Genomic DNA, 12,845 nt, shown 5'->3' on the forward strand with positions numbered 1-12,845 from the left:
TAACTTCGTATCTTAATCTTTTCGCACTAAACGTTAAAAGAACTTTAAAGCGTTTATTCTAACGCTGTCTAGAAGAGAACAAACACTTTAAACTTTCAGTAGTTAAAGAAAACTCAGAACACACAGCTTACTAGATAAGTAGATTTACCAATTTACTTGATCATATTTTTTCACTACTTTATACAATTCTCGTTATAAGCAATGGTTTTAGTTTTGTGAACAACATTTCTCTAGTAAACTCCATTTATCTTAAATGTTAAAGAGTTGTTGGTATAGGTATGTGAACTATTTCTTCATCGAAGCGACAAATATGTATTTGGGTCCTAAAATAAGAACAATCGCGCTGTGCGCCACTGACGCGTAATTACATTCCTTTGTGCTGGCCGTGGGTGTAGCGCTGCGCACTCTCCGCTCCGCTTGCTCTGTGTTGCTCCCGCCACCGCCACGCGCCGCCCGCTCCAGCCGACACTCGCCGCACACATGTGACTTCGACACGGCCATTGTGGCCGTCCCTATTGTATTCATCTGTCGATACCAAATAAAAACACTAAAGGCCAACAACTCTACGTCTATTCAACCCTTAATTAATATCTGTTCCAAACAAAATCGGCCTTTCTTCTTCACGTAATGAAAGACATCATTCTCATTCCATTAAAGAAAATAAAATTAATTTAGTCTAGTAATGGATTACATTTGCACAAGTCGAACAACGAATTAGAAAAGGTTGTTCCCAAGGTGATGATAAAGTAAAGGCTTACACCTGCCGTTTGCCGACAGCAATTAGAGTTGTAATGTAAATAGCGGGTTGAGGCAACAAGTGGGTCAACCAGGGCCGCGTCCTCCCCCTCCCGCGTCACGCACCCCTTGCACCTCACTAGTAGGTCATGAACGCTCTGTTCATGACCCATTTTATCTCAAAAATCTCCGTCAGTAACGCTAATCGAAGCGGACGGCCGTGTGCTCAACGTGAGTCTAGTTGCGCTGCGTATCTGCCCTTATTTGTTGTACTGCGCTAACTAATGGCAACATAAACTAATTACTACGTAACAACAGAGTAAAATCATTATAGATAGCTACTAGGTAAAGTAATATTTTACAGCAAAATAATTTGCAATTTACCAATTCACTTTATTTTCCCATACTTAAGAAACACACCTAAAAGTAACATGAACCTAGGTGTTGTTACTTTCACAAAGATAAACTTAGTAAACAAGATGTCTACTCGTATGCGAATCAAATCTTGTAAGTATAAGAAAACATGGTAATTTATAAAACAGTGTAATAAATACCATATTATCGTCGGGTCTATTCATTCTACGCGAGAAACGGTTCGCTGAGCCCTTTGGGACATGTGAATCCCAACTCATTCGTTTCAACCTTAGAAATACAGAATAGTAACAGAAATTGTATAAATATTTATAAAGTTATTGTGTATTTATACTTTTGTTATTCTTTTTCTTATTTAATATGATTTTCTTATAAAATAGCTACAAATCTATTTGGTTTTCACCTTTGATATTTCAAAAGTAATAAAAGTATCTACGATCGTAATTTTCCATCTGATATTCCGCGTAGGAGCTAGCATAACCAAGTAAACGAGTACAAAATATCGTTTACCCCAGGAACCACCGTTTACCGACGATAATATTTGATCCCATGTGATTTGATCGAACACATTTTGCAATAAAAAAATATATTGATTTCTACCGTATATTACGCGTATTTGTGTAGCTATGAATTTTTCGATAAACGTTGAATGAAAATAAAATACAGACAGACAGTTACATATTTCATGAAATGAGTTTAGAAAAGACTTAATTGACAATCAGCACTTGAGTAGTTCTCATCGGAAACTTGACAATAGCCTTTGTGATTGTTAGCAACGGCTTTCATTTATAATGCATCTAAGTGGAAAGCGTTGGGTCTCGAGCGTGTCTCGGCCGGCGAATCCAATAACTCGAGAATAGAAGGCGAGAAGCCGGGAGGTCGGCCGCGGCCAGCAGCGCACGCTCCCAAGAGAATGCGTTGTGCCAGATGCTTCACAACTTGTCTAATATTCATGAATATTGTATAACTACTATCTAAATATATTGTGGTCATCTAGACATGTATGTTATGCTTTCACTTATACATAAATGTGGGAGAGCCATTCTTCGGCACTAATGGGCCGGCTCGACCGAAGTGATTCTACGGCCTCACAGAAAACCAACGTGAAACAGCTTGCGTTGTGTTTCGTTGTAGTGTACCGGAGGCACAAATTCTCCATGGGCGGCGGCAATTGCGTACCATCAGGTGATCTGTCTACTCGTTTACCGGCTTATACCATAAAAAAAAATAAAATATAATTTGTCATCTGGTAGACTCAAGTAACAGCATGGAAATAGTTTTGTAGGCAGTATGTAATTAGTCGTGGAATGGAGTCGACTATTGATGGAACAGTTCCATTGTGCCAGTCTTAATTGCATTTTTGCGAGAAAACGGCAGTTTGATCTAGTCAGCCGAAGTCTATTGACGCGGTGCATACACACACAGGTATATGTAGGTATACAGAAACTCTATTAAAGTTCTGCAGAAAATTCACCGAATGACTTTCCCGTAAATCTTTCACTGGTTGAAATTTTACGACATGTTTGGGTTCAAAGCATATGTAGAATATTCGATTTTATTCACGAAAGTGTGATTGGAACTACATGTTACATAAGTAAAGGTTTAATATGAATAAATGTAGGTATATAAGTTACATTGTTTCATTTATTGTCTACATTTGTTTTCTATTACTCATTTAATAAGGGTTTACAATCGAAATTGATATAAATCTTATCATTCATCTGTCAAAAGCAACAAAAATCCCAGAGTATATAAAATCCATCTATAACAATTAGCATGATTAACCGAACCGAACCACAAACTCGAGATTAATTAGCCTATCAAATGCACTAAACCTAATTACTTCTCCTTGTAGCTTAGACATAGGCTTAATTACATGATGCTACAAATGAAGTTGTTGCACATTAAAAAATAATTTAAATATGAGAAACTTTGAATGAACTGTACATATTAGCGGAGAAGTACATACATAAATACTTCGGAGCGGCGTGGTTCAAACCCGTCTCCTAACTACTTACCTATAGCGGTACAGTCTCCTTCCTTCCTGAGTTCCTGTACTCCGTGTTCGTGCCCATTTTACTACGTCCGCCAGGAGCTCGCTTTGTTGACGGTAACACAGTTCCTTCCACCTACCGCTGTGCCAAGCCACTCCCCATTGAACACAATTTCTAAAGCGTTAAGCACATCTTTATTTATAGACTTTTATATTTTACGATCAAATTCCAATTAGCCAGAAGCCTATTAAGGTAGCTCGGGTGCTTTACCAAGTAAAATTATGTAGCCTCCCGTTGTATTCCTCTTGTGATATAAATAGTAACTTCGTTAATTCAAATCTATTTTAGTCGTAACTTGTACTTAGTCATTGAAGAAAAGTTTAGAGATAAGTTGCGAGCGAAGCAATAAAAACGCTCCGCAGTCTAGTTCGGGCGACTACAATATTGATTTTCCCCTCTCTGATGTATTTCATTCTCCATCTGTTGCTCTCCATAAAATTTACGACAGTATTACTGAGTCGTTATTTTTGTATGAAGAGTTTTATCGCCGCGTGGCGTCGCTTTCCACGACATGAGTTCTTTTTCAACACCAAGTGTTTTTATCGAGTTTACTAATTCACGACATTTTTATTCCGATTGCTATACAAAAAATAAACTTAGATTTATTTTAACGTTTTAGACGTAACTATAAAACGCCTGCAGTACTTATTTCGCTAAAACTTGAATATGTTGTTGTAGATGGTGGCGACAGACGACTCAAACACGGTGCCCGGCCACATAGAGTCGCCGGGAACCTTCGGCAAACTGCGGCAGACCCTCTCGTCCTCGCTCCTCACTGCTCAGGACAAAGGTAAACACCACAACTACTGGTAAAGACTAGCACAAAGAAAGGTAGTTTTACTCTAATTTAAGGACCAAGAACCCACAGTCCATCCACTAATTGGATTTAATTAAGTAAACATTTGCGTTAGAAAGTTCCACTTCGTATGGCGTACTAACATTGTACTAGCACAAAACAACACTAATAATGTCAGAGGTAAATAAGTTGTTAGACTTGACGCGAAGTTACATAACAGAGGTCCAACTTATGTAATATTTGAATTACGAACTGGGTATATTAAGAAACTGTTTCAATGTTTGTACTTGTACGTACGTACTTAACGAAATATTAGTATGACAACTTTATTCCCACATAGTTAACGGTAAAGTGGTCCTTATTTTAAGTAATAGATAAATTGTTTTACGAATTTAATGTTTATTAGATATGAATGGAAGTAATATTTGTTATCATAAGGGTTTTGCAATTCATTTATATAAGTTGCCACGCAAGAATTTATAATGATGTCATATGCGGAGCTATTGTAAAGGAGAAATCTTATGTAAGTTCGGTCTCCTAAAATGGTTTAGAGTCAATGGTTTTTATTAAGAAAACCCAGTTTTTCCTTTTAACTTAATCCCAATTTAGAATTGTATTACAGAAGTTTGATAACAAAACACGTAGAAATAGCAATTTAGTAAAGTCGGATATAAAAATATCTAATACTTCCAAAACGATCAGCCGAAGAATACCGAAATCGATTACCCTTTTACAGCGCTTAAGTTGAACGAAAATAGAACAAATTCCTTAACTTAGAAAAGCGTTAAATCGATTTAATGAAACATTTTCCTTATAATCTTCATTTTAATTTTATTTTACTTTAAAAATACATTGTCCATTTATATATTCAAAATGAGAGTTAAAGCAGCATGGCATAACAACATCTAAATAATATATTAACATTTTTTTTGAGGGTGGAAAATCATCCAATGTCTTCTCCCGCCTTGGGTGAGGCGGGAGGGAGTGTCAGACTCTTACTGACTAAAAACCACCCCGTTCCTTCTCCTGCTTTGAGCCGGAGCCCCGGTAACCTTTTACGTTGTCCGCAGCTCCGGATATTAACATAGATAGGTTCTTTATTAGGGAAGTTATGTATTACATTTTTGTAAACGAATTTCATAGATACTTCAGTATAATACCTATTATATAAAACATCTACATAATGTAAATGAGTAAGTAATGTAAAAGAGAAGCAGTGCTATTTATTCCAGAGTTCCACTCCCCTTTAATTTCAGTAGAAATTCTAAATATTCAGTTATACAGGGATAACGAGAGTGCAGTTATTTCTAGGTATTCTTGAAAGCCAACCTTTGCATGAGCTAAATATAGTGCATACCTGCGATACTGACTAACGCCTACACGACTCACTCACCGAATTGAATTACTTCTATAACTTGTGTAGGAAGATGAAAATTATAGCTGATGCTATTTTAGTACTTCGCATTTATTTTAGTTCAAAATACCTAGCGCTTTAATATTTTCATAATTTGCTAGTTTCACATTTAATATTACAAATATTACTTAGTTTATAGTTTTAAATTGTTACTCTTGTATTTTTCGACTGAATAGTAAAATAATTCTTTACGATTATCCTATGAATATTTAAATGAGTATGACTGGAGCTTACAAACAATAAAACAAATGATTTCAATGGATTCATTCAGAATTATATGTACCGTTCTGGGTCTGTGTACCGTTAAACTGGTTTTAAGATTGATGTACACAAAGTTAACCCATGAGAATTCCAAGCGGGAGGGTGCTGGAAAATCAACATTCCGGTCGCGATCTCTTTTGGGCTCGAAAACGTACCTATCCGGCCGTTATCTCTCCCGACTACCATATCCATTCATCATGTCGACAAAAATCTGTTTATCGAAGTCTACAGGGAACGACGCAAAGAAAGTACCGCGATTGTAATAAACAGCTCGATTTTTTACAAGAATCTTTTCTTATATGTAATTGAAACGAGGAATTGGATATAGTATAGACTTAGTTTGTTCTGCGTAGTTAAAATTTTATCGGATATTTTAATATTTTTCCAATCATTTTCTAGATATTCAAGATAAAGACTTAGTCGGTTGGATATGGTTTTCGAGGCACATAGAATTGCTTTTTTAATCGAAAAGCGAGTTAGTCCTCGGAAAATAGCTATTTAATGGAAAATAGGTAACTTTATAGTACTTTGTAAGCAGTAGGTAATAACTCTTGTACCTATCCGTGTATGGTGAAGATTGGAGCGGTGTTATATGCTTGTTCCCTAAGGCCGTTATTACCGTTATTTATGTTTACCTCACACCCCACAACAGTAGTTAACATAAACCTCCCCATAAATACGATTTCCCTATAATTTAACTTACACCAAAAAGGAAAAGAAGTTATAAATCATTTTATAACTGTAATAAAGTTTGAATTTCAATAGTATATTAATCTTTGTATTGCCTATCTAATACGATATCTATTTTATTTCTGCTTTAATATTTCAGTCATTATGTATTTACTATTAAAAAAACGTAAATGTATATTATAATTATTTGAAATGTTGTTATAAAAGTTCAAATCAGGTATACTTACGTACACTATCCATGAACACGGACAGGTATCCGCATTAATGTAGGGTTATTTCGTTAATTTTCTGTTTGTGTTATGAGTGCAAGACAAAACGAGTTGGCACCTTATGTACCTACTGACAAAAGTTGGCGATGGAATTCATGATCTTAATATTCATAGCGAAATATCGCGAGGTTTGCATCTCACAGACCAGGGGAGGCCAGGGAGGTACGCATTGTTAGTAGATTCCTGCTCGGAAGGTAGACACAAGCTGCCGACTTATTTGAATTCCTATCGTTTCATTCCAATTCAATATTTCATAACAATGATCTGAATGTAATTTTAGTTTGAATGACTTTCCGTTCGTTTTGGAAAAGTCAATCTTAATCTAATTTGGAAGTTGTATTCTTGGATTTTAGTTTTGAACTTTATATTGGCGGGGATGAGGAGGTATGGATGGTAATTTGTGTTGTTTCAGTAACAAAGTTGGGCCCGCGACAAGTTGCGCCGGAGCCGACCCCGGAGCCTACACCAGCGCCGCCGCCTGCTCAACCGCCGCCCACCGCTGCACAAATAGCTAAGACTGAACGGTATTACAACAATTTAAAATATTTTCTTTGCAACTTTGACCAAAGTTCACATCTTTGTTACGATTCCTATCGTAACTTATAAAACTCATTCAAGTTTTTTATGTAAAAAGTTTAAGATTTAATTTCGTTCTTCTTTATCATTTCATTGCTTTTCATTAGTTCAGGTTTTTATTTAGATTTCATTTATTATGAATTTTATGTTTCTTTGATATTTTAAAGATTTTTCAAGATGGCTTAATCCGTGTGTATTTACAGTGAGGCTGGTAAAGCGCCATCACGAGCGGGTGCGTGCCGCGTGTGCTTGAAGGCTCTCAAGCCTGGAGAGGTGTACCACACGTGCAACGGCTGCCAGCATCGTGTCTGTGAGGACTGCTCCTCCTACTCGAAGCCAGCCAGTGATGAAGACGCAGTAAGATACAAAAAGTCAAACATGTGCATCATTATAGCCAAGGGCATGCAAACTAATTCCTTTGAAATTATTTAGAATTCATGGCGCTGCTCGGTGTGTCGCCGGAAGGCCGCACCGCGCCTGCCCCCGGCCGCACAAGACAGCACAGACTCCTTACTGGACGTCCCAGTGTTGGAAGCCCTACAACGTCGTCACTCGGAAGCCAGGCTCGGCAGCGGCGGCAGCAGTGCCGGCCTAGCACCTCCACGGTCACCTGAACTCAGGCGACACTCGGATGTATCACCAGCCTCGCTCAAAGAACTCGAAAAGGTAATGTTCATCGATGGTTTTGCTATAAATTGAATATCTTCAGTGACATATTGCGTTATCTCGAAGTAATATAAACATTGTCAGGATCATACATTATTTACTTCGATTTATCTTCATAACATGTCGGTATAGTCTCCCTCTTCATTAATTTACACCCATTATCCAAGAAGACAGTAATGGCATTATTAGTTAGACATAAAAGAACCTATGGTTCTGTGTCATGCCATTACCTGCCATCGAGTGTAACTGGCATATCTTGTGGAGTGTGAGTTCGTAACCACGCTGCCCGCGGCGGCAGTTAAAGGGCGGCGGCAGTACTACGCCGACGGTGGAGTCGCGGCGGCCGAGCACCGTGACCCCCGCCCGGCGCCGCTCCGTGCGCGCCCCGCGACAGAGGTCCTGCGACGAGGACCAGCAACACTCGCCCGCGCACCAGCCCGCGCCGCTAGCGCCACCTAGCATCTCAAGGAGGTATTGTAGTAATCCTTACAACCAATCAAAGTACTGTTTTGAAGATTTGAGAACCCCTACTCTATAACATTTTTAATTTTGATCAATCTAAATAATAATAATCTAATGCTATTTCTTGTTCATAAAACCACTCGGTTTTTTAGATCATCAGCTGTAGACGTTGTCGCCGGTGCAACATCGCGCCGTGGTTCATATCGTACAGATGATCCAAGCTCCACACCACAAATAGCTGCAGGCCTAAGTGTCGATGAAGACCGGCCGATCAGGCGTCGAGGAAGCCAATTGTGAGTGAATTGTTGATAATTATTGCTATGCAAAAACAAAATACTAAAATTAATGATTTTGCCTAGGCCGGATATAGCAGCCTTGCAACAAAAAACGGGAACACTGGCGTTAGCAGCTTTAGCCTCTCGAAGCTCAGATACTTCGTCAGAACCAACGGTCACAGTGTCGGCAGCCACCAGCGCTGCGCTTGCAGCAGCCGCTCGACAGATGTCAGTTGATGCAGAGGCTATAAAGATCGTCATTCATGACGTAGACGACCGCACACCGCGCCGCGTATCTCTACGTCGTGACCCCAACGACAAAGGACACCGCTGTGAGTTTACATATTCCATTAAAACTCCAAAATTTAAAACAGTACAATTATCATAAACAACGTAACACAATGGCTTACTTATTGTATCGTAAAGAATGATGGCAAAAAGTGGTCGTGATTTTCACAATACACAACGCTCTGTCATATGTGTCATACTTACAAAAAATGTGGTAAAGCGTAATCACCGAAATATAAGCTTTAGAAAGGTATGTAGGTTAGCTGTGGAAATGATTAATTACAGCTCGCGGTTTCGGTATGCGCGTTGTGGGTGGCAAGCCGGACGCGAGCGGACGGCGCGAGGCTGTCATTGTGTGGACCGTGCCGGGCGGACCCGCCGACCTCGCTGGCCTACAACAGGGGGACAAGGTAACACAATAATATGTTTGTAATAACAACGCACTCACTTCTGACGATAAACTCATAATCTCGTCCAGCCAGGACTTTTTCAGTTTGAGCTTTGTACACATGACATATTATGTACGTAATAATAGAGTATAATCAATACGGAAGAACATTAATGCCCCACTTGACTCTGCGTAACTACACCTTTTGCTTTTCTACATAATTTTACACTGAACTTTTTTTTGCATTGTGCTAGTTCAGTCCAAAATTATTTTATGAAACATTTATCATTGATACGAGACTACTAAACTTTACTGTCTCTTTTATAGAAGTAACTAAGTAAACCACAGCCATTAGCCCGAATAAAAGAAAAAGTTATCGCCCATTCAATTATTCATTGTCTTTTCACAAAATTTAGTGTGGGTTATCTCCATTTTATGCCGTTTCCTGTCTTTTATTCTCTCACGTCCGTAGTGTTTTAATTAAAAATAATAGACCTCACAAATCCTAGTGCGAATCCAAGAACAAAAAGGAGTGGACTAGATTATAAATTAGTATACGTAGGCTTGCTATTCAGTCTGCATTGTACATTCTTGTGTGGAGGTGTTGGAGTGGGGCGGGGTTCCGCTGACAGAGCGCAGCTTTGAAGAAGTATGCGCGGTGCTAGAACGCGGCGGTGACAGCGTGGAGCTACTGGTGGAGCCCGCTCCGCAGATGGAGGACCAACCCTCGCAGGCTAGCCAGCCCTCTATGCATCATCACGCGTTATACGGTACTTACCACACATTATTATGTACATTACTTAGTATATATCCATTTCACATTATTTATCAAACCATTTCTTCAATTTTATCTTCATGAAGACAAACGTTCTTTTTAAGTTGTGCCTGTAGTAAACGTTCACATCACGTTTGCTTTCATTTTATCAATTTATTTCTCAGATAATCATAATCAAACACAACAGCTACACGTTTAATAGTGCACAAAACTTAAACTATGATCTTTTATTTGCCAGGGGCTCTATGCTTCCTTCAAAGCACATGATTAAATCATATAAAAAGATGAAACGCTTCATTCCAAATAATATGTTTCAAACCATGAACGTTATAGAAACATTGCTGCATTTTAACACGACCTACACAAATATAATACACTCATAGTTTTGCTGTAACCTTGTTCTTAACTTTATTTTCAGTTATTCTTTCCTTTCGATATAGTCTGTACCTGCACCTGATTGATATTTTAACAGCATTTTGTTCTCTACCTGTCTTGTTCCGCACCAACATTTCTCGAGCCTTCTTCTTCTTCTTGAGCAGTCTAACGGTATACTTTAACATTTTATTTTCTTTCTCCTTTCATTTCTTTTTTATCTAACTGTTATTTTGAATTTATTTCAGTTTATCACACCTAGGAGATAGTACATGTGTCTGTGTTTTGATTCACAGAACCGGATACCGACAAATCACCATCTTCGCCGACCCGACGGAAATTGCCGAAAACCCCGGTATAATACCCATACATAGGCTTTAATTGTAACAATATGTGTTGTGAACCCATGAGACATTGAGCCCAACCGCTCGCTCCTTCATAAACTCTAGTAGAGACTGTCACTCGGTGCCTACTCCTCTGCGCTTCTCGGATCATTCATTACTCAACGTGTGGTCTTCAGCATTGTGTTGTTATTAGATCATCTTCTTTTAAATCTAAGTGAGACTGTAGGCAATTTTCAAAAGATTTTATAAGAATTTCAGTACCTAACACGACGAGAAGGAAGGTGATTTAGAATAGATAAGTAAAGATGATCCACTAACTAGATTCATACTTGATATTCATTATTCGTTAGTTTTGAAGATGAGCTTTAAGAGACGAGCCCTAGAACGACTCAAAATGGAACAATTTGTTAAAAGTAACTATTGTACACATTAACAATGTGATGTAATTTACTAAAATTTTCATCTATTTAACGCGTGACAAAGAGTTGATGGTGGCTCCTTAGTTCCATCGCTCGTTTCATGTCACTGAGACCACGCGAGACGCGATCACTGCAGCTCTGCCGTCGGTCCTGTTCTGTGTCCAAACATAATCCAAAGGCACATACATTTATGTCAGTTGTTAAACGTTACTTTGCCTTTTGATTTTGGCTGGGTATAGGGACGGAGTGCAGGGGCTAGTCTCCATTGATCTGCTGTGATACTGTAGCACTAATCAGTCAGACATCTTCCACGTTAGTCTAGTTGTAAGAGATTAGTGTTTCTATATACGATCGTAGATGTACTTTAACTTTGTTAACCTTTACTATTTAGAGAAAGGGATGCTCTGTTTGTTTACTTATAATATTTATACACTTACATATATTATATTTTAAACTTTATTTGTTATCTACATATTATATTCGTTATACGTTACCGTTTATATAATAACTATCCTAAGTGAAGTGTGTGAAAAAATGCTACCTACTTATTTTCAGATTTTTATTTTTTCTATCACCCGACCAATTTCATAATGTCGCCATCGGCACCAGGCGGAATTAGGGAACGATCGGCAAATACACAAATATTGATGAAAAACGTACGAATAAGTAAGTGTAGTCGGAGGCTAACTACAGTTTTAGTGTTCGATGGTAGATTAGGGGACTCGTCCCGGCATCGAATCAGTTATTATCATCTATAGGATACCGTGGATGAGTAGCGCTCATTGTCTACCGACAGTACGAATATTACGTAGTGGACCTAGATTCGCCGCAGCTTTCAGCTTGGCCAATAACAACAAATTTTACATTTGTACTTATAATCACAATGGCAAAGGCACAAACATTTCACCTTATACACTGACTTAAGTGAAGAGTTAAGAAAACAGCAGTGAAACAGTAAGGTAGAGGACAGCACGGACGACGAGGTAGCGAGGCGGCGGCAGCGAAGCGACGACGCCCAGCAGCGGCGCGGCACCACTCCCGTTTGTACCGTCTCATATCTAGCGCATCGAGTGTCTGTTACCAAGTCTTGCTGTTGACTTAGTTTAGTGTGATGCCGCACTTGCATCGAAGGCGTTCGCAGCGAATAGAGTCTCGTTAGGAGCTTGGAGTGGTGGCAGCACGGTACACCGCACTGGAACACCTTGAACGACAGGCGCGCACCGACGCTTCTGTCATGTGACGACAACACCCTACAGCGACACGATGTACATAACCGCTCTTTACTAAGTAGTTGATTGTTACGACCCAGTATTACAGATTCAAATATGCATGAAGTTGCACAATGTCGATAAGTGCATCTAGTATCAAGCACCGTTTAAGACATGAAGCCTTTGTGTGTGATATACTATGTATTGATATAAATAATGTGTTTATGTACAAGCTACATAAAATGTACAATACAGTACTTCGTCCTGTCAATGTAATGGTGAAAATACACGTGTGTATCGTTAACGCTTTAAATTTTAATATGTTATTTCATTAACAAACTATTACTTAATGTCATTGTGAATGAATGCGCCGATGCAATTCATACCATCATGCTCTGCAATAGTCATATTTCGCAACACCAAGATACCGATGTTCACTACAGTATTGTATAACTCACTAAAGTAAGTCAGATTTAATTAC

At 38.7% G+C, this 12,845-nt stretch overlaps 1 protein-coding gene across 8 annotated transcripts in view; it reads left to right on the forward strand.

Moving 5' to 3' along the window:
• Positions 1–12,845, forward strand: part of LOC118272352 (regulating synaptic membrane exocytosis protein 2) — a 97,950-nt gene that overhangs the window by 76,408 nt on the left and 8,697 nt on the right. For 7 of the 8 annotated variants that reach the window (XM_035588783.2, XM_035588780.2, XM_035588786.2 and 4 more), the window contains 10 exons: positions 3,840–3,951; positions 7,004–7,115; positions 7,371–7,524; positions 7,600–7,833; positions 8,132–8,304; positions 8,448–8,588; positions 8,655–8,902; positions 9,144–9,268; positions 9,848–10,016; positions 10,690–10,748. In XM_035588783.2, coding sequence (XP_035444676.1) covers positions 3,840–3,951; positions 7,004–7,115; positions 7,371–7,524; positions 7,600–7,833; positions 8,132–8,304; positions 8,448–8,588; positions 8,655–8,902; positions 9,144–9,268; positions 9,848–10,016; positions 10,690–10,748 — 1,527 coding nt within the window. The remainder of the gene's footprint in view (positions 1–3,839; positions 3,952–7,003; positions 7,116–7,370; positions 7,525–7,599; positions 7,834–8,131; positions 8,305–8,447; positions 8,589–8,654; positions 8,903–9,143; positions 9,269–9,847; positions 10,017–10,689; positions 10,749–12,845) is intronic. The other variant, XM_035588785.2, reaches the window with a different exon arrangement.

Source organism: Spodoptera frugiperda, chromosome 4 (genome assembly GCF_023101765.2).
Source record: "Spodoptera frugiperda isolate SF20-4 chromosome 4, AGI-APGP_CSIRO_Sfru_2.0, whole genome shotgun sequence".
Lineage (NCBI taxonomy): Eukaryota > Metazoa > Arthropoda > Insecta > Lepidoptera > Noctuidae > Spodoptera > Spodoptera frugiperda.